This window comes from Agelaius phoeniceus, chromosome 1 (genome assembly GCF_051311805.1).
Source record: "Agelaius phoeniceus isolate bAgePho1 chromosome 1, bAgePho1.hap1, whole genome shotgun sequence".
NCBI lineage: Eukaryota > Metazoa > Chordata > Aves > Passeriformes > Icteridae > Agelaius > Agelaius phoeniceus.
The window spans coordinates 51,224,541-51,244,434 of NC_135265.1; the positions used below are offsets into that span (position 1 = coordinate 51,224,541).

General features: G+C 35.8%; 1 protein-coding gene across 1 annotated transcript in view; it reads right to left on the reverse strand.

Annotated features, from left to right (window-relative positions):
- CNTNAP2 (contactin associated protein 2) overlaps positions 1 to 19,894 on the reverse strand; it is a 1,030,166-nt gene that overhangs the window by 303,620 nt on the left and 706,652 nt on the right. The window contains exon 13 of the mRNA XM_054654380.2: positions 6,489 to 6,689. Coding sequence (XP_054510355.2) covers positions 6,489 to 6,689 — 201 coding nt within the window. The remainder of the gene's footprint in view (positions 1 to 6,488; positions 6,690 to 19,894) is intronic.

Sequence of the window (19,894 nt, forward strand, 5' to 3'; positions counted from 1 at the left end):
CAAATACACAAGTTATAGCTCGATGCCCCAGACTGTCAGGGTAGAATGTAGGAAAGCCTAACTCTAACCTTCAGAAGAAGGGTAAAAAGCCCTAGCCTCGAGAAATCAAACAGTACTGCCTCATCCATGAAAACAGGGTAGGCAATGTTTTAATAATAGTTGAACCCTTGTTATCTTATGACCCAAAACACAGGTCAATTAATGAAGAAAAGACCAAATGAAGAACATAACACAATAGGGAATGGAGCTCTGTTTTATGCAGTTGAAAATGCCATTTTAACTGTGTATGTATAGCTGGATTATTCATACAGTTCTTTCTGTCACATTCATCTCAGGGATGGGAGTGAAGAAAGAAACACTGGATATTTTTACTGCATATTTGCATAGGAAAAATATACTCAGGGCACTGCAAATGCATTTAGGATATGGGTAAGGAGAAATTCTTGACAAGACACACAATGATACACCACCCAGATCCATTTAGTTTGAGAAATTAATAAACTAATCTGTTTTGGTCATTCACCAGAGAGGATAACTTTTCCCCAGAACAACCTGGGTTTGTGAGGAAGCAGTGTCTGTGATTATTTCTGTGAAAACATTAACCATGAACAGTTTTAAACAACTTTTATAAAACATGACACAATAAAAGCAGTGGGGAAATTATTGACTTTCTCTAATTTTCTTTTAAGAAATAAAAATAATGAATCTTTTCCCATAATAGTTAGATCACATTCACATAGAGAGGGTATGAGAAACAATTGGTTTGGAACATTCTGCTAGAATTGCAAAGTTAAAAGTCATATGTATAACTTATTCTTAAAAAGGCATAGCAAAAAAACCACTAGAGTTCGCTGAACTGCAATTACAATTTCCATATAAGGTTTATAATATTCACAAGGCTCTTATCAGCTACTGCTATTTCTAACAAACACCAAAGCAACACGCACCCTTTACCACTTTAGTGATACTGGATTAAATCTAATTCCTACAGAACACCAATGAAAACTTGGAAAATTAGGAGAAATGGTTCACCAGGTAAAAGAATGATGAAGATTGAGTAAAATTGGGAGACTCAGTAATTACAGTATCAAAAAACCTCAAAGAAATTGGTAAAAGACAAGCAAAGGGGTAGAGTAAAACAGAGAAGGGTGTTTTAACAACTGTCTGGAAAAAAAAAATTACCTTAAGATAATAATTTGCCTACCATTTACCTAAGAGGACTGATGTGTATTTCATGAGAAACATTTAGCATATGAATTATTTTGTGCTTCTGTTTTATGGAAGCACAACAATGACTAATGGAAAAAGAAATCCCCAAAAGCTAATGGTTTCCATTTCTAGGACAAGAACACGTAGATCAGAGTGAAGCAAGGTTATTATTCCTGCTATCCTTGTGCTTTAAAAATCACTGGAAGTTGAAATCAGCTTTTCTGGAACATTGAGAAGAAGGGGTCAATCAATATTATTAAGGCTGGACGAGATACATGACAGCTTAGGGGCATTTTTTCTGGAAGAAGATTGAAAACAGAATGATGAAGGCAGAGCAAGTTTTAGAGAGACTTCCATTCATCACTGTAGTACTGCAGAAATCCCATTCCTCCCTCAGACTCTTTTTCAAAAACTCTTGTTAAGCAGGAATTATATCTGCAACTAGCACTCTAGATCAGTTAATGGGTAGTGATGGCAAAGTTCATAAGTTCATTAAGTTCTGATTTGGAGAGCTACTGAGGAAAAATAGCATATTACAATTTTAAACTTTGTTTTTATCTCAGTCTACGCATAAATCTTACTTCCTACTGGTATTATGATTGCTTTATTGTAACTGAAACAACCAAACATCAAATTAAGTTTTCTATTTCACCTGTTTAGCTCCTAAATTCATGAAGCTGTTGTCTCATTTCCTCCAGAGACAAAAAGGCGTGAAACAGTAATTCATGTACTGCAATAACTCTGCTATATGTTTTTCATATGCTGCCTGCAGGCACAGTGAATAGGAATAAAAATTGGAACAAAACACCAACAGATCTTGCTCTGTTCTCTGTATCTATGCTTTAAGCTCCCACTCTCTGATTATTTGTTACAGTTCCTATAGCTCTGGGAAATGGCAGACACAGATACTGTGAATGCAGTAGCCCTTCTGCCTTCAGGGTTTCATTCCCAGGGTGAGAGGAAAGATGGCAGAATCAGCATGCTGCTCCCTCCCCTCTTCCCAGGCAAAGATCAGTGGCTCATGGAAAATTTCATACCAAGAAAGTCACAAGTGGGTATTATTAGGAAGTCTCATGAAAAGAGTGGATGAAGATGTACATTTTTCTTAACTAACATTTTGCATTCTATGACTATATCGTATCACTGCTTCTCTGTATAATTTGGTCTCTACAGCAAAGAAGGGAAGCTTCTTTCTATAAGAGTAAATTGATACCACATATTGCCCTGCCTGTTTCCCCCTTGTTAACCAGTGGGCACAAAAGGGCTTTCTTCCACCCCCAGGCTCCTCTTTGCAAATAAGGGAAATGTCCTATCACCTCCCATATCAACTGGAAAGTATATGGGCATCAATAACCCCAAAACCAGACAGCATTCTGCATGTCCTCAGTACTAAATATATTATTATCCTCTCAAAATGGATGTTTCCGAGGGAACAAGCAGAAAAGAGGATACGAGAAATGCAATTGTACAAGAGAAAAACAACCCCCCCAATTTTTTTTTTCAAATTTACATATATTTATGTTATTATGTTGCAATTATGATCATGGAATTATTATTTCATTCATTTATTAACTGCCACAGTTACTTGAATTGCCAAGATTAAGCCTCTATCACGAAAATAACTGCATACTCATAAAGGAATTACTATTCTAAAAAAGCGTATCTAAATAGACAATAGGAAGCATCAATCTCACACTGATACAAAAAAACAAAACCAAAAAACAACAACAAAACCTGCCACAGTCAGAGCAAATCTGTACCAAATTCAGGAGCATAAAGACTGTGAGACAGCTGGAGCCACTGCAGGATCCCTGATTGAAAACAGTTTCCTCAGAAATTTATGGTGTACCCATAATTTTCCTGTTTTTTGTGATAAAATAGGGTTTTTTCAGCAGAGGTTTTGTACTTCCTTAAGAAAGTCACCAAGCTACCTTGATTAATTTTGGTTTTGGATAATTTGTTTCAAAGCCTCTTTAGTGAGGCTTTGAAACAGACCCCTAGGTTTGAGCATAATTCATAACATATTGGGCTGCAAGTTTAAAACAAAAAAAACCCAAAGCAAAACAGAAAAGACAGAAAATTGCATTTCCAGATAGCCTTTGCTGATTACTAGACAAGGACTGTTCATTCAGCTTTGAGCAGAAAATTGAACCAGACGACCTTCTGCAGTACCTTCAAATCTGAATTATCCTATAGCCTTATGAGATCCCTAGGTATGTTTTCAGAAGTCACTTATGACTTCATTTACAGTGGAAATGGAACTTATTACTATCTTCCCTCAGACTAAGTAGAAAGGCAGTGGCATTATTACCTGTAAAATCACTCCCACTCCCTCTTGTCAGCAATGATTTTAAACTTTTTGCTAGGATGTACATGTTACTTTGCCAGGATGAAAATTCATTATTAGGAAAAAAAGGCTTGGACAGGAAACAATAAAGTCTTTAAGTATAAATCTCATAATAGAAGAATAAGAATTCTTAGTTTGTACAGACTAATTTTCATATATCCCTCTGAAATCACATGACAATGAGAATTCTTTGAGTGCTGTGCCTGCAGCCAGAAAAACCTCACAACAAAACAGGCTTATTAATATGAAGGTTTTTCTCAAACACAGAATTTTGATGTAGTTTCATACCATAAATGTTATTTAAGCTATTATTAGCAGCAGAATCAGTGGAGTTGTATATATCTCTACCTTGCCAGGAAACACCACAACAATAAGCAGCAAAAGCTGTGGTCCACTTACAGCTAATAATTACCTGTCATTAATAGATCAATAAACATCTGGAGTCCTGACTTGTTTAAATATGTTAACTGATCAATTTCTCCCTGGGAAGGAGCCATGTTGCAAAATGAAAGGATTCACAAGATACAAAAAGTGAAAAAGCTGAATTGCTTAACTATCTTCTCTGTTTTCTCAGTTCTCTTTGATGCACTTTAAAAGAAAAGGACCTTTCTATCCTAAGTGGTTTTTAAATATCTGAAATGTGTATGTGTAAAGGTCAAGGCCACAAACACTATCCTGATCCCATGATGCTAATAGAGGTTTTACTATTGGCTGCAATACCGCCAGCACTTTTCTCACTTCCTGAGAAACACAAAATCTTGTTTTTTCTTCTTCTTTTTTTTTTTTTTCATTTCTTTGTGTGGGAACTGTACTGCAATGATTTATATGCAAAGCTCAGTGGTGGAAGATGCCACATGAGTGCTTTGAGCTGTGCTGTGAGATGAATAGGGTGTCATAATATATTCAGCAAATATGGCAATCCTCCAGAACAGAGAAAGGTATGAAAAATTATTTCCTTAGTTTAGAAACCGTACACTGAAGCCAAGAACACATAGAAAGAAAATGTATTGGCCTCTTTCCCACTAACACACAAATCACTGTTGTTCTATGTGTACAAACCACTACAGGTGTTATGCAAACACTGCAGTGTGATTTTTTTGTTACTGTCTAGGCAAAAATAATCTTTTTTGCTTCTTTCTCTCGCTTAAAAGGAAACAAAACCTAAACCCATATTATAAAAAATCTGGTCAAACTCACTTTCCAGACAAAAAAAAAGTCTTATAAAGAATTTCTAAGAGAAATTATTTTTCCATACAAAAGGCGAAAACATGAAGAAGGAGATATCTGCAAAGTACACTCAAAATTTTCTAAGAACCTTAAAAACGTAAGTATTTGGAACTGCTTGTTCCTTAAGAAAAAAAAAAAAAACAGCGAGTTATTATTTTGTGTGCTGCTTAATTGTCCTTTAAATCTAGAAGCAAAGGTAAACACCTGCAATTACAGCATATACTTATTATAATATAAACATATATTCACAAGTACAAATTTAAATAATAGTCTTATACATATCAAGAAGAAGAATCTTACAGTGCACTCTGTGTAAACGATGAGCTTTCTAAGCCCAGTCTCTCCAGCTCTATTACCAAATAAATTTGCCTTCTAAATACCTGCTAAAGCTGCAATCGTATACAACTTTTCTGAGGCATATGCAAGCAGGGTGTTTGTATCCATCAGCAGAATCTAATCAGAACACCTCTAGTTATGAACATGATTCAGGATCCTGTGCATTAAGGCTCAAAAAGGAAGAAATCATTTCTCACATTGCAGGGTCTCTGTGCTATGCTAAATTTAGCAAAATAACAGCAACAGAGACAAAGCATGCATTAGAAATAGTTAAAAAGCAGCAGGGAGGATGGGGAGGAGTAACAAGCATTACATGTCTATTAACTAATGGAATGCTTATGGAAATAGGAATAAGATACACTGGCATTACAAATGAATACTTATCTATAGCACCATGAGAAAATATTAAAAAAATCTATGAGGGAAAGCAACTTAAAGTATAACACTGTAAGCATGCAGCCACTAAATTAATCTGAAATGCATTTGAATTGCTCTTATCACAATGAACTCAGTTCACAGTCACAAAAATCTGTTATATGTTTCCACTTATAAACCAGTTTTCCCTAAGTACCATTAAGATTTATTCAACATCAAAATTTATCATAGACAATGAGAGCATATAAAAAGTACTTGCTCCATATTAATAGAGCTTTTAAAATACAATTCCTTCTTTGTGTGCTAATTCTGGAACAACTAATACTTTTGTCTTTATTGGTTACAGGTAACATTTGTTGAGGAGGCACATATAGAAAGGGTTTCTTTTCCTGTAAAACTACACAGCAAAAGAACAATCTTATACTTAATCTACTTGTAGGTAATAGCATATAATTTCTCACACAATTGCATTACTGACCATGCCATTCTCTACAATGTATAAGGCATATGATTATCCTTTCATTATTATGAAATGCTATGCATTTAAGAAACTGTTTCAAAAGTGTTAGTGGAAAAATTCTAACCTTCATTCAACCCTTGCTGACTGTAGCATATGAAAGCTGATAACCAGAAAAGCAGGATAAAGTTCAAAGCAATTTTTCAATGCCTCTATTGATTAAATTTTAAAAGTTACTATGCTTACCGAATGCCACCTGCTTTAAGGAGCAACCTGCTTTAAGAATGCCACCTGCTTTAAGATCTGAGAGGAGAACACACAAACACTTGGTCCAATACCAATCATTTTAGTAGTGAGCAAACAGGCAAATTTTCTTAAGAAAATAGTATCTTCTGTACTTTCACCCTCTTTTCTTTAACAAAGGAGAACAAAGAAGTATGTTCAATGGATGGACTTACCTAACAGCAATACCTGTCAAATTGTTGAGCTAAAGCTCTTTAACACCATATTTAATGGATATCCCCATTCTCAGCCTACCTGGTGTATTCAGCAGCCGGGACATTTTGCAAGAATAGGAGATAAACTGCTCACAGTATTCAGCACTACTGGTAATGGCAGAAATCTGGTCCATTGTTGCACTGTAGTTCAGCTGCAGCACAGATAACTTCTCTGGGCTGCTGCCTCCCACAGAAGTCTGCATTTGCAGATCATGGTACACAGTTGTCCATACTTTATCCTCTGAAAGAGAGGGCAAGAAAGACAAGACAAGAACTGGTAAGAGACAGACAGAGGAACTGAGTTCAAATAAATTTAGGCCTTTGTCAATAGATAAAACTGTTCTACAAGATGTTTGTTGATATTTGGTAGTTGGGAAGGAGGGCACTGCACATGAAAGGTCATCATGTGACAGCATAGTTCCAACTATGAACTGATGAAGGGAAGAAACTCTGATCACCTTTATGAAAAGTTACCAAATATACCATGTGAGAAGTCTTCCTTAAACAACTGATGCTTATAGTTACATATGGAACTAATAAGGATTAACTTTGGTTTGAAAGGCAGAAGGCTGATGTCCTAAAGATTCAAAGCCATTATGTGAAGAACATTCACTGTGCATGGTAAATTGCTGTGGGCTGGAGAGAAACACTGCTTTAGTAAAGTAGTAGTAAAGTAACAATGAGGATGCACCAAATTCTCATGTGGTTACATATTTAGCAATTAACACTGAAAATTTTTCCACATTTTTTACCCAGGATGTGTTCTAGGGTAAAACAAAATTACTGCTTATTGAGACTTAAATGTTTTGAAACAGTAGCACCATATAACTTTACTGATTATGGTTATGGTACAGATAGCACCACAGGAACTAATCAAAGTAGAATGGAAATACAAAATCTTCTGTTTAGTTGTGAAAAGGCACAAAGGGAGAAAGACAACTTTAAATTTTTTTATAAGAAATACAGCAATATTGGCCAAATCTTGACACCTGCAACAAACTTTTCTTGCAGGGTCATGCAAAAAGTGTGTTATATCCAGCCCAGAACAATGTCTGTATGCATTTTATTTCTCTAAACTACTGAACAGCAAGTCTCTAGAAATGTTTCTGTGAACCATTTGTCAGTAGTTACCAGAGAAGATTTAAGATGAGGTATTATAATAATGAAACAGAACATTCCACACTCATTTTATAGCAAGATTTGTTGAAGTTGGAAGGGAGTTTAGAAAGGAAACAAAGACAAGCCACAGAAACTTTGCTGTTATAGACCAACCATTTATTTTTCTTAGAGGGACATTCCACTGAACCAAAATGAAAAAAATATTATCTGAGTAATATAGGACTTCAGAATGAAAACTATGAAGATTCAGTCAATATTATTGATACTGTCTCCCTGTAAGAATGCTATTCTATCACTTAGGTGTGAAGAATTTTTAAAATTTAGGTTGACTAGGTACCACTCTAAAAATCCACTAACTCAGCTGAAATGTACTACTCATATTGCACATCTCACATAGACAAGGGCTGAAATAGGTCAATTATCCTCTCTGTAAACAAACCACAGAAAATTCTCTTTTCTCTAGACATTAACCTGAAACACATCACCACAAAACTTCCTAGAAGTGAATCAGATTTTGTCAGTAATATTTGTCATGCAAGGTTTTTTCACATTTTAAGTTGTTTTTCAGTTTTTCTTTTAATTCTTCTGCCTTATGTATTTCTACCCCTGAGGGCATAGTCAAAGAAATCTGTCTTGGAATAAAAAATAAACCTAAAAAACATCACTAAGAATCTCCTCTGGTGCCTTAAACTGGCTTGTAGGAAAGCCCAGATTCCCAAATGAATCAGGCCTTTGCCCCATCAGCTGTTCTGTCAAGCGACACCATTGACCACTGTTGTCCTTCAGAGATGCAGAAATGAAGCACACCCACACTGCTAACTTTGCTGTATTTATCACAAAAACAGACTCTCCAGGGAGATCACCTGGCATTTTCTAAGTACACTTATTCACCTGACAGATGTGCCGTACAGCAATAAAACCCATAAAATGTAGTGCATTGCAGTATGTTTTCAATTCTCCTATGTAAATCTCTTGCCTGTTAATGCAAATCTCAGTCATTCTAAAACTTGTAACCTGCACTTTGATATTTTTGCTACATGGAAACACTTTGCCGAGCTGACACACACTCAAAAGTGCTTCAGTACTTCTTCACCAAGTTCACAGGAATGTGCCTACATCCACTGATGAGTTTTGGTGTGACCCAGGGTAAAGATATCTCTCCACATTATGTAAGGAGTAGTGTGGACTAGCAGTAGGAATTGTGTTAGGCATTATGTTTGAGGAGGAATTTTCCTATGGATAGCAGATTCTAGCCAATATACAGTCACTTCCCCTCCAAGTTAGGAAGTTTAATCTTTACTGAGGCACACTGTACTAAAGATTATATAAATATCCTTAAATAAGGATAATATTATATATTATCCTTATCTTCAGGATTCTGTGCTCTGCCTTATTTTCCAGTCCTAATTTTTACTGCATAGTGTCAGGCTATTTTGGATTATATTGGAATCATGTGGACCCATGTGTTTGCAACTGATACGGTGTTAAGGCTTTCTAATCAAATGTTCAGAGATAAGGTAAGCAAAGCAGACAAATCTTCCACAGGTTGTACACATGACTAGCCAAATGAGATGAAATTCAGCATGTGATGCAAGATGGTTATTATTTTAGTATTCATATCCTTAGTCCAAAGCTTTTTGTAAAACACAGTAATATTCTTGCATTGAGAAAAAGAAAGTAAAAAATCACGAGAAAGGAATCCTGCTTCCAAGTACCAATAAAAAATTTTTAATTGTCACCTGTCAAAATTATATAAAGAATATAATCCAGTTTTGTTAAGAGCCTCATATGGAAGTTTACTGCAGATTCATTTTCAAGAAAGGATTGAGATAGTTTATACACATTTACTGACAAAACCCTCTCATTTGTAGCAGAAAACACGGTATATGTAAGAACACAAAAGTGTCAGTAAGGAAGGTGCTAGGACAGTTAGAGCCTCATATTGAATTTTTGATCCAGCTAAGACTCCTAGTCTAGCCACAAGGTACCGAGTGTGACTAGCAGTAGGAATTGTTTTAGGCATTATGTTTGAGGAGGAATTTTCCTATGGATAGCAGCTTCTAGCCAATATACAGTCACTTCCCCTCCAAGTTAGGAAGTTTAATCTTTACTGTGGCACACTGTACTAAAGATGATATAAACATACCCTTGTCAGTCAAATGCATCCTCTGAACAATTTCAGAACCCTGTCAAAATACAAATACTACTAATAGTTAAGTCTTGTTCCACCTTGTAATTGATCTTTTTATCAATAAACATATATATGTGCATAAAGTCAATAATCTTTTACAGAAAAGCAACTTAATCTCTTCCTGCTGTCTAAAAGATGATGGGAGATTTATTAGCATACATCTGGTCAGATACTGAAAATAAACCTAGGTCTTATTTCACTTGCAACTAATTTTTTAATAGTCTGGCTCAAATGACCCATGAACACATTCAGCAAGCTGTCTTGTCCAAACTTTGGAAGCTGAAGCATCTGTGCCTGCAGGTCAGGCACAGAGAGAGGGTGGGGCAGAAGTTGCAGCTGGTGTATAGGAGGGAAGCTTCTTCTCTGGGTATTCATGCTCTTCACATATTTTCCTGATGTAAGTGTAAAGCACTGCCATGACACAAGGACTAAAACTGTACAGAATGGTAGGGCCTTTCCTGGGCTGGGAAAACACATTAACAGACAAAAATCTATCTCCCCTCCACACCAAATGCAGATTCGTGAATACATAGAGTTATACATTTGTGGGGCTGGCTTCAAGGTGTCTGAAAAGAATCAAAGGAGATAGATGCTAGGCAGAAATCTCAGCCTTATCTACTGAGTGTAGATATTTATTAATGATTATAAACTGCTTCTTGCCTTTTACTCTTAAAAATTTGTTAATGTGTTTATACTTTCCATGGAAATCAGCTAGGCATTTGTAACTTGAAGATGAGGCCAATATCTTCACTCATGTTTTCAGTTTCTCAGAAACTCCTTATTTCTTGAGACCATTCTTGAGAGAGATGGAATCAGTACCCTGCTTGCAGTCACCTTCTGTTACAGAAAAGTTAATGCAGATAGTTCACACTATCTCAAATATCTGTATCTTCACCATTGATGGCATTGCCCCCACGTAGCTGAGAACAGGATATGGTATTCATAGTTAATATATCCTTATTTTCTGTCAATAGTACACAGAAGTCCCATTTAAGGTATGCAGAAGTGAAAAATCTGTCCTAGTTAACAGTAATTGGATACATATCCCTGGCAATTCCTGTCACCACAACACTGGAATGAGTATTCCCCTAATACACAAGCAGTTATTTGAACAACACCTGGCATATGGCTATTGCTAACCACAAGTGTTTAGAGACAATTTGTCAGCCACAGCTGTGTGTATGACTTGGGCACCACCAAAATACATTTCCCCTACACATGGAAGTATATGAGCTCCTAACTGGATTTACTAGGCTGATTCTAGCTTTCCCACTGGAGGACAGAGTACCAGCACTAGCTAATTGCTAACACTTCAGGAAAATAAGGGCCTCCAAGATGACCACTTCTTCATTCAAATGCATATCTTAGAGGTTTTTTTAATGGTGCATAGCGTGTTGCAGTTGCACAGGGGAAAAAAAATTGGATTCTGCCATTATTTTGTTTTCAGCAGTGAAGATGAAGTATAATTTTCTTTGAATAGAATGCCAAAAGCCAGTATCCATAGTTTCTTAATAGAATTCATAATGGTTTTCACTAAGAACAATCTAATTAGAGCCAAACTGCTGATACGTTTGATGCAATTATAGAGAAAATAGGTTCCCTGTAATTTAGTCTGTACATTACTCCTTACTGAAACCGTTCTTCTCTAACAGATATATATTATATTAAGTTTCTTAATTTAAGAATAATTTTTTTAAGAAAGGAAATGACCACTGTCATTTATGTCCTTAAAATGACAATAAAGTGACATAATTTATTTTGCTGAAAGTACTTTTCAGTTGCAATGACTGATCTACAGTTCTACCTACTCACTACTCCTTTTTCCAATAAAAAGTGAAGTAGGTGGCAAATAAAATAATCAATAAGTATTAGTAATGGTTCACTAATAAAAAGAAAAATTAAATAAAAAATTTCCTTGTTCACCAGCTATTCAAGTGATCAAATCAAATATTAACATAAGTGATTTTCCCACTTAATATTCAGTGTATTTAATGATGTTATGATGATATTTATCATTATGCTATTGAGTATTTTGCAGATAGTCAGTTTCTGCTATCACTGAACTTTACTCATTTGCTTGGTGCTCAGTTAAGCAAGAACTTGCTTCTCACAAACAAATTAAGTAATCTTTTGTAATGATAATTACTGATAATAAGTTTGAAAAATAAATTTCAGAAAACATAATGCTTCTATTCCACAGCTATGGATACATTTTCCCCCATTTATTTTAATCTACAGTTTTATGTATTGCTATTAGAGTTTACCTTTTTTTTAATTAATGGACTTATATGCTTAAGATACTATTTTATTAGGTATTTTCAAGAAATCAGAAAACGGTTTGATTTCTCAGGAAAGATCATCTGCTCTCTCTCTCTCCCTCAATATATCTGTGGTGAGTGTTTTGATGGATGCAGTTTCCTGACCTAAAATTTGGCTGATGTATGAGAGCACCTTGGTTCCTGGTTCAAACCTTGGAGAAGATGATTTTGAGAATTCTTGAGCATATAAAAGCCTGGAGGTGGTTCCTTACTAGGCATCCTGATTTTTGCCATCATGAGTCCTTTTGTCCCTTCAAATTAGATTACCGCAGTATGTCCTACAATATGCTACACTACAAGTCACTCAAGAAACTAGACAGGTTAACCCATTTAAAAGTGGACTGCCTTCTAGGGAGGACAAAAATTGGAATTGTAATAATCTCATAATATAAGGCCTGCAATTTTATTTTCTGATAAGAGCCTACTTGGTATTGTTAAATTGTATGGGATAATAACACAACAGTCATTGCTTAGTTTATTCACATTGTTAGTTTTTTTGCAACAGCTTTGTAGATGCAAGACCTGATGTACCCAACTGATGTGGAAAAAACTACAGCAGGTCATATCCTCTTCTCCATCCTTTTATATTTCTCTTGGTGTGTGCTTATATATAAAAGCTCAAACCTATATATAGCAATTTAAAATGAATTCTGCTGTGGACTTCAAAGGAGCTACAGTTGAGTTTATAAAAATGAAAAATATACATTCGTCTGAAATTAATGAGTGCTTTGACAATCTTGTCTGAGATTTGGAAATGTCAATTTTGCAGTACAGTTACTCTGGTGATATGAACTGCTATCATCTTACTAATGTAGAAAATGGGGTTTAGACAGAGAAATCCAATATTCAGAAAAAAAAAAAAGAGTAATTGAAGAGTGTTTTTATGAACTGAATTCTGTAGAAAGCAAAGCCAGTCAGTTTCTTAATCTATTTAGGTGGGGAATAGAAGCAATCTGAAAATGTAATTGAGCCATTCCTGTGCTCATTTTCTATGTCTACGCCTTTCATTCCTTTGTTTCTTGATCAAAACAATAATGAATCTTCAAATTTAATTGAGACTCTTAAGTGCTTTTTTTACTTACAAAGGTGTCCTGTGAAGCAATACACTTTCCTTGTATTTACATAGTCTCTTTCATAACAGTTCAGGAAAGAGAAAATTTTATATATTTTGTGAACTTACAGTGACATTGAAGGATATAATTTTCTGATAATTTATATACAACAGATAAATTCATATACTTTACAAAATAGAGTGGAAGGAAGTGACCAAAATACAGTTTTGTGGGAACCAAAAGTTTCCAGAGAAATGATAATGAAATGGCTGTTCCAATGAAACTTGTTAGAAATCTCAAGGGACACTAGCAAAGTAGCAAGTAGAGGATGAATTCTCTGGATTACCAGAGATGATTTTGAACTATTCAACACAGTTGTATGTGAAAAGCTAATGACAAGACTACCTTGAGAACAGAATAGAGATCACTCATGTCTTCAAAGAAACAAGACTGCAACAACAGATATTGTTATGCTGAAAAACAGTGCCTGGGGAAAATAGCTTAAATCTGATCTGTGCCCTAATGCCAAAAATTACCTCCTATGGGTGTTATTAGTGGCATGAGTTTAAAAAAATCCTCTATTGAAAGGAACAATAAATAATGAGATACAGTATAGCCATCTGAAGGAGGACTCGGATCATTTAAGTGCCTGGTCTAACAGATGGCAATTGCAGTTCAGTTTAGATTAAGGAACATTAAACTCAAGAACAAAGGACATAAAAGAATTAACAGTGTGGTTGTTTTCAGCACAGTGAGCAGAATATGGGGAAAGGCTGAAAACTTTTTTTAACAGTTCAATAACTGAAGAATCAAGAACTGATTCTACTTTCTGAGGAGCAGCCTCACATATAAACAAGTACTACACAAACAGAAAGATTGAATATGTCTCCTTTAAAGCATCTTTCAGTTCATTCTAGCATATCATAGGAGCATATGCACGTAAAAAAAATGAACTACTGCATGATGTTTTCTTTTATAGAGAAACATAGCACAATCCTTTAGCTATGATCCCAAACAAGTCTTCCTAGAATCACTGAACAAAAGTAACACAGTTTTAAAAAATATATTTCAAAGGATATCCTGAAGAAAAGGGCTCTTCAAATCTTTCACTATGTTAGCTAGGACCATAAGAAAACATTTCTTGAGCTGTTCTGGCTGACTTTATTTTTGTGGAGAGACAGAAAGACACTAATGCAGGTCTCAAGTGCTACCAATAAAAACTCCCATTATCTTTCATTCCACCATCAGCTAAGTGCTTGGATCCTCACCATACTCTACACTGATGCAAGTTAGTTCTCTCAAGAAGAACATACTCCATTCTCCTCTCTCACATCCTGCTAACTCCACTTTGTAGACACGAAAATGAATATAGTGTGCTGAAGTACCCTTTCTAAATTATTGCATCAATAAACTGAATGTTGGCAACCTCCTGAAAAAACTTTCTATTTTTCTTTCAAAAGGTGCCTCCAGACTGGAGAACTTACACTTCTAAGTTTTAGTGCATGTTCTTGGTAGTTTGCAATTATTTCATCATTATTCTGAATCATATTGGCTACATTTAAATTTAGGAATCCCATTTTAATTACTACACAAATGTAAGCATTGCCTAATTAAATAACAAAAACTACTATTATATGTATTTTAGTACAAAATCATGTTTCCTGTATTTTTTGACAACTGTGCTAAAATATCTTTAGATAATTCAAAAAGCATTGATATTGGATGAACAAGATGGACAGCAGAATGAAGTTTAGTTATGTTGTGACTGACAAAAGAATTTTTATGTCTTCAATGTCTTTATTTGTAATCTCTCAGACAAAGCATGACTTGAATTACCATGCCATGCATTATTTTAAGACATTCTATGAAAATTTTTAGTACACCTGTGGTTTGATTTGTGGCACAGAGTGACATTAGGAGAGAAGAAAAAGTCAATCAGACTTCATAGCAAAGTCAGCAAATTTAATAAAGTATGCTTAAAAGATTTTCCTATTCTGAATGTTATCTCATTCTGTCTCAATCTAAATTTGACAGTAGAAGAGAAAAAACATAATAAATTTCTATGCTAGTTTACGGTAAAACTTGCAGCTTGATCCTGAGAAAAGACCAATATCCCATTTCCACCTATGAGTAGTAAAGTTCACAAGTATAATTTTTCTAATGGGAGAATTAAAATTACTATAAGAATGGAGAATAAAGATCATGCTAGATCAATAAGAAACTTTTAACTTCTAGAAATTCTTGAATGTTAAGTTTTTCACTTCTTTGTAGACAAAGGATGACTTTCCATCTCATCTCAGGACTACCATTAAAACACCATAACCCATTGCAGGGGACATTATTTCCACCCGAAGGAACAGAATGCTTTTATACAAAAGTTTCTTTTAAGAAAATACAAATTAGCATTTTCAGAAACTCCAACTATCCTTGCAGTCTCCTACTCCAAGTATCCTTTACACATCTGTAAAAGTTATACCTTAAGTGTCATATAGCTCAAAGACAGTGCTGTGTAAAAACAACTCTCTGAGAAAGCCCGATGCTGCACCAGCTGCCTTGCTGGCTTCTGCTAGCAGAAATCCAGCAGATTCTTGCTTTCAGAAGGTTCTTTCTGACATGAAAAGAAATCAAGGAATATGTCTATTTCCATAAACCTAGTGTTACTGAATAGTCCTGTTATGCCTGAATATAGAAATCACAGCATACAGAAAACACCACAGAATTTGGAGAAGAGGGTGGTGTATGTGAAAATGAAGTTGCTTTTTTACTAGATCTAATATTACTTTCTTTTTCATCAAAGGACTGCATATACTATCCCATATACTTCAAATCCACTAAGAAATATAACACCATCTATGAATAAATTTAACCCATCTCATTATGCAGAAATTATATATTTTAAATTGATAATTCTGAGATGCTGAAAAATTCACGACTGTGCATAATTGAACTTTGTAGATCAGGTTCAACAGAACTGAATAGCTAAGTGTTTTGTATCGTTATCTGGAAAAAGAGGTATTAAACTGTCTATTCCTACTGAGGTACCAAATGTATATGGAAACCAACCATTGCAACAGCAAAACATTTTCTAGAGCAATGAGAAATTTGCAAGGAAACATCTCTTCACATTCATCAGCCTGATATTTAGAGGTTATGAAGAATACTACACTGGACCAGACAAATTCCGCATATGGTTAAGCTGATTCCTGCAAAAGTTGACTACAGCTAATCCATGTACTCCAGCTTGCTTGGCCTGGACCTACCCTTTGGCCTCAATCAATCACTCTTCTTTACATATATATAATCTTTTCTCTTGGCAAGTACACATGCACCTCATGCAACTTTCCTGGCGACTAAGCTGCTTGGCTACATTATATTTAGAATTTTAAATTATTTCTCCATCATAGTATAAAAAGATGATGTCTGGAATAAAATAAGTACTTTTGAAGTGAAATTTTCAACAGTGATAGAAACCATTTAGTAATCAACTACTTAGGGGTTTTCAAGTGTGTTCACGAGTTATTAAGCAATTTGCTATTTATTTCATTCGGCTTCCCCATATCCAACAAGTAGGAAGTTTATTTCCTTGAAGAAGACAAATAAATTATACCCCCTTGAATATTAAGGCAGTGCTCTGAATTCCATAGGGTACTCCAAGAACAATTAAACTATCTATAGCTGAAATTAAAATAATGACATTTAAAAAGTCTGTGAAGTTCCTCTTGCCCATCAGAGATAAATATGTACGTATGTATAATAAGTATACACTATGGCAGATAATTCTCATTGCTTAACTTCTAAATATTGCCCACTACAGAAGATTAAACATTTGAACAAAATTCTGAGATTTTATGAAGGATATTGACTTTGTTACACTCTGAGAAGATGCAGAAATCAATCTCCTTTCTAATGCAGGTCTGAAACTTGCATAACTGACTCAACATATTTATTCTTTCCATACTATAAAAACAATTCAAAATGCACATACACACAAAATTTAGGTGCATAAGGAAACAAAAATAGACACAAAATTTCCCCAATGAATTCAATGGGTCAAAGGTTTCATTCCATGCACTGATTGAGAGGGGAAACAGTAAGAAAGGGGAGGAAAATACCCTAACCCCCTCAAAGTCCAGCTTCATGGTCCACTAGGTGAAGAACTGGCTGAAAGGTGAGCCTCAAAGGGTGGTGGGGCTAGATCTGGCTGGTGACCAGTGATTAGTGGTGTTCCTCGGGGTGCAATTCTAGAGCCAGTTCTGTTCAATGTTTGCATCAGTGATCTGGATGCATTAGTTGAATGCATGGTGAGCAAGTCTGTGGAGGATTCTAAACTGGGAGGTGTTGTTGACTCTTTCAGGAGGGGGGGACAAGAGGCCTTGTACAGGGGTCTGGATAAGTTGGAGTACTGTGGAATCATCCATGGCATGCAATTTGACAAGAGCAAATGTTGGGTTCTCCACGTGGGGTGCAGCAAGAGCAGATGCAAGTCTAGGCTGGGAGAGGAGTGGCAGCAGAGAAGGGTCTGGGAGTGCTGGCTGACAGAAGGCTCAACAGGAGCCAGCAGTGTATGCTCTGGCAGCCACGAGGGCAAATCCCATCCTGGAGCGAATCAAACACAGCATCACCAGCCAGTCAAAACAAGTGATTATCCTGCTCTATCTAGCACCAGTGCAGTCTCTCCCTAATTTTTGTGTGAGGTTATGGACCCCATAATTTAAAAAGAGAATCATGATACTTGAATGTGTTCATAGGAAGACACCAAAGCTGGGGAAGGGGCTGGCAGGAATGTTCTCTGAGGAGCGACTGAGGACACTGGGCTTATCTAGTTTGGAGAGGAGGAGGCTGAGGTGTGACCTCATTGCTCCCCACAGCTTCCTGAGGAGGGAAAGTGGTCTGCAAAGTGGGCAGCCACAAGTGTCTAAAGGAGAGCACATGGGCAGTACAAGTCTTTCTGCCCAGGGACCTGTCCATCCTTTGCTGGCCTTGCACTTCACATAGCTGCTGGGTGTCCTTTTAAAGTCATCTGGGCATTCAGACAATGTGAGTCTGGGGATCTGTACCTGTACATTGCTTTGGGTGTAGGGATGTCAGAGGTGAAAAGAAGGCTTTTGGTTTCCTCTGCATGAACTGTGCACAGCGTAGAACATGCAGGATTCAGACACTGTTCCTTACCCAGCACTAATACAATTGCTTACAGTAGGGTCTCCTAATTTCTAGTAGCCAGAAAACTGTTTCCAAGTAGCTGATGCAACTCAAACATTTCAGTAGAGCTGAAATTTCACCATAATGTAATCTGCTGAGTATCCACTTAGTGAGTAAAATTTTATTAAATATGCAGACTGGACAGCTCAGGAAATTTATCACAAAATAAAATGCTCCCATCATTAATTCAAGAACCAAAACTAATCTCACTTTTTAGACATAAAACTAGCTTTCATTTGTAGCATTTTTTAGTCCATGAAAAAAAGATTGGATGCAAAAAGCAAAGCCATCTATGAAAATATCTGGCATTAAAATGTCAATGCTGAAGTTCAGTGAACACTAAATTCAACAAAAGCAAAAGATCAAAATAAAGCTTTTAGGAATTTCCTAATAATGGAAAAATCTTTACACTATATAGAAAAGGAGTGAACAGTCCTGTTTTCTTCAAAATCTATTTTATTGCAGTCACCTGGCAGATAGTCAGTCTGGCATAAGAATATGTTACAAATAAATGAAATATAAAGATCCTTCTATTACGTTAAAAAAATGAACCAGCAAACAAAACCCCCCAAATCTAAAAACATACCTACCTAAAAGATATAAAACATTTAACAAACCCTGGAATTTTTTACAGCGACAAAAGAGCAGACCATTTGAGGGAACTGACTACATCTCAAGACTTCCACAGGTTTGGGCCAGGATTTAGGTTTACTTTTATTATTTACTCAAAATCACACAGATAATACTGACAATTGCTCCACATGCAGTGTCACTCATGAATCTGAAGAAATAGCTTAGAGACCATATAAAGCAAAAAATATTATTGAAAAGGGAAGAGAAAGAGAAGCAATATTGATGTTGGTATTAAAATATTAGTTTAAAATACATTTCAACCACATGTTAGCAACTGAGTTAATAGAAGACATCTCCCAGACCTGGAAACAAAAGGATGGGGAGCAACCGAAGTAATTTCAAGAGAAATTATCTTTGTTCTAGTTACGCTTTCAAAAAACATTATGTGATTTGGAAATATTAAAATTTAATCTTGAAAAATTGTCTAGGTTTGGCACTTCACTTAATACTGAAACCTGTAAGACTGATTAGCGACTTCTACCTAAGAAGAAGGCTGAAACAGCAGCTACTCTAATTTGATTCTTCTGTCTCTGATGCAATGAAAAATGTGGTTTGCTGGTCTCTGGCATCTGCAGTGCTTCTTTTCCACTGCAGATGCCACAAAGCCCTGCAAAGCATTTGAAAGTATAGGTTTGCAATACAGCTCGGTGTTAAGTAACACGGTTTTACATTAATCTAGCAGTTGTAGCAAAAATCTGCAACAATGTCAGGCAGAAATGAAGCAACCACTCAGCGCTCCAGGACACAGTGGTAAAAGCTGCAGAAATGTCAGACAGCCCCTCTGAATATTAACATTAATTAAGTCGGTTAGTGCCTTTTTTTTGTGGTTTTCATTTCCCATATATCCTTAATTTCTAAGTAATTTGGTTTATTGCAGTGAGAGAGACAAGCCATGAATATTCATGCCAGTGCACAAGGCAAGATCATAAGTAAG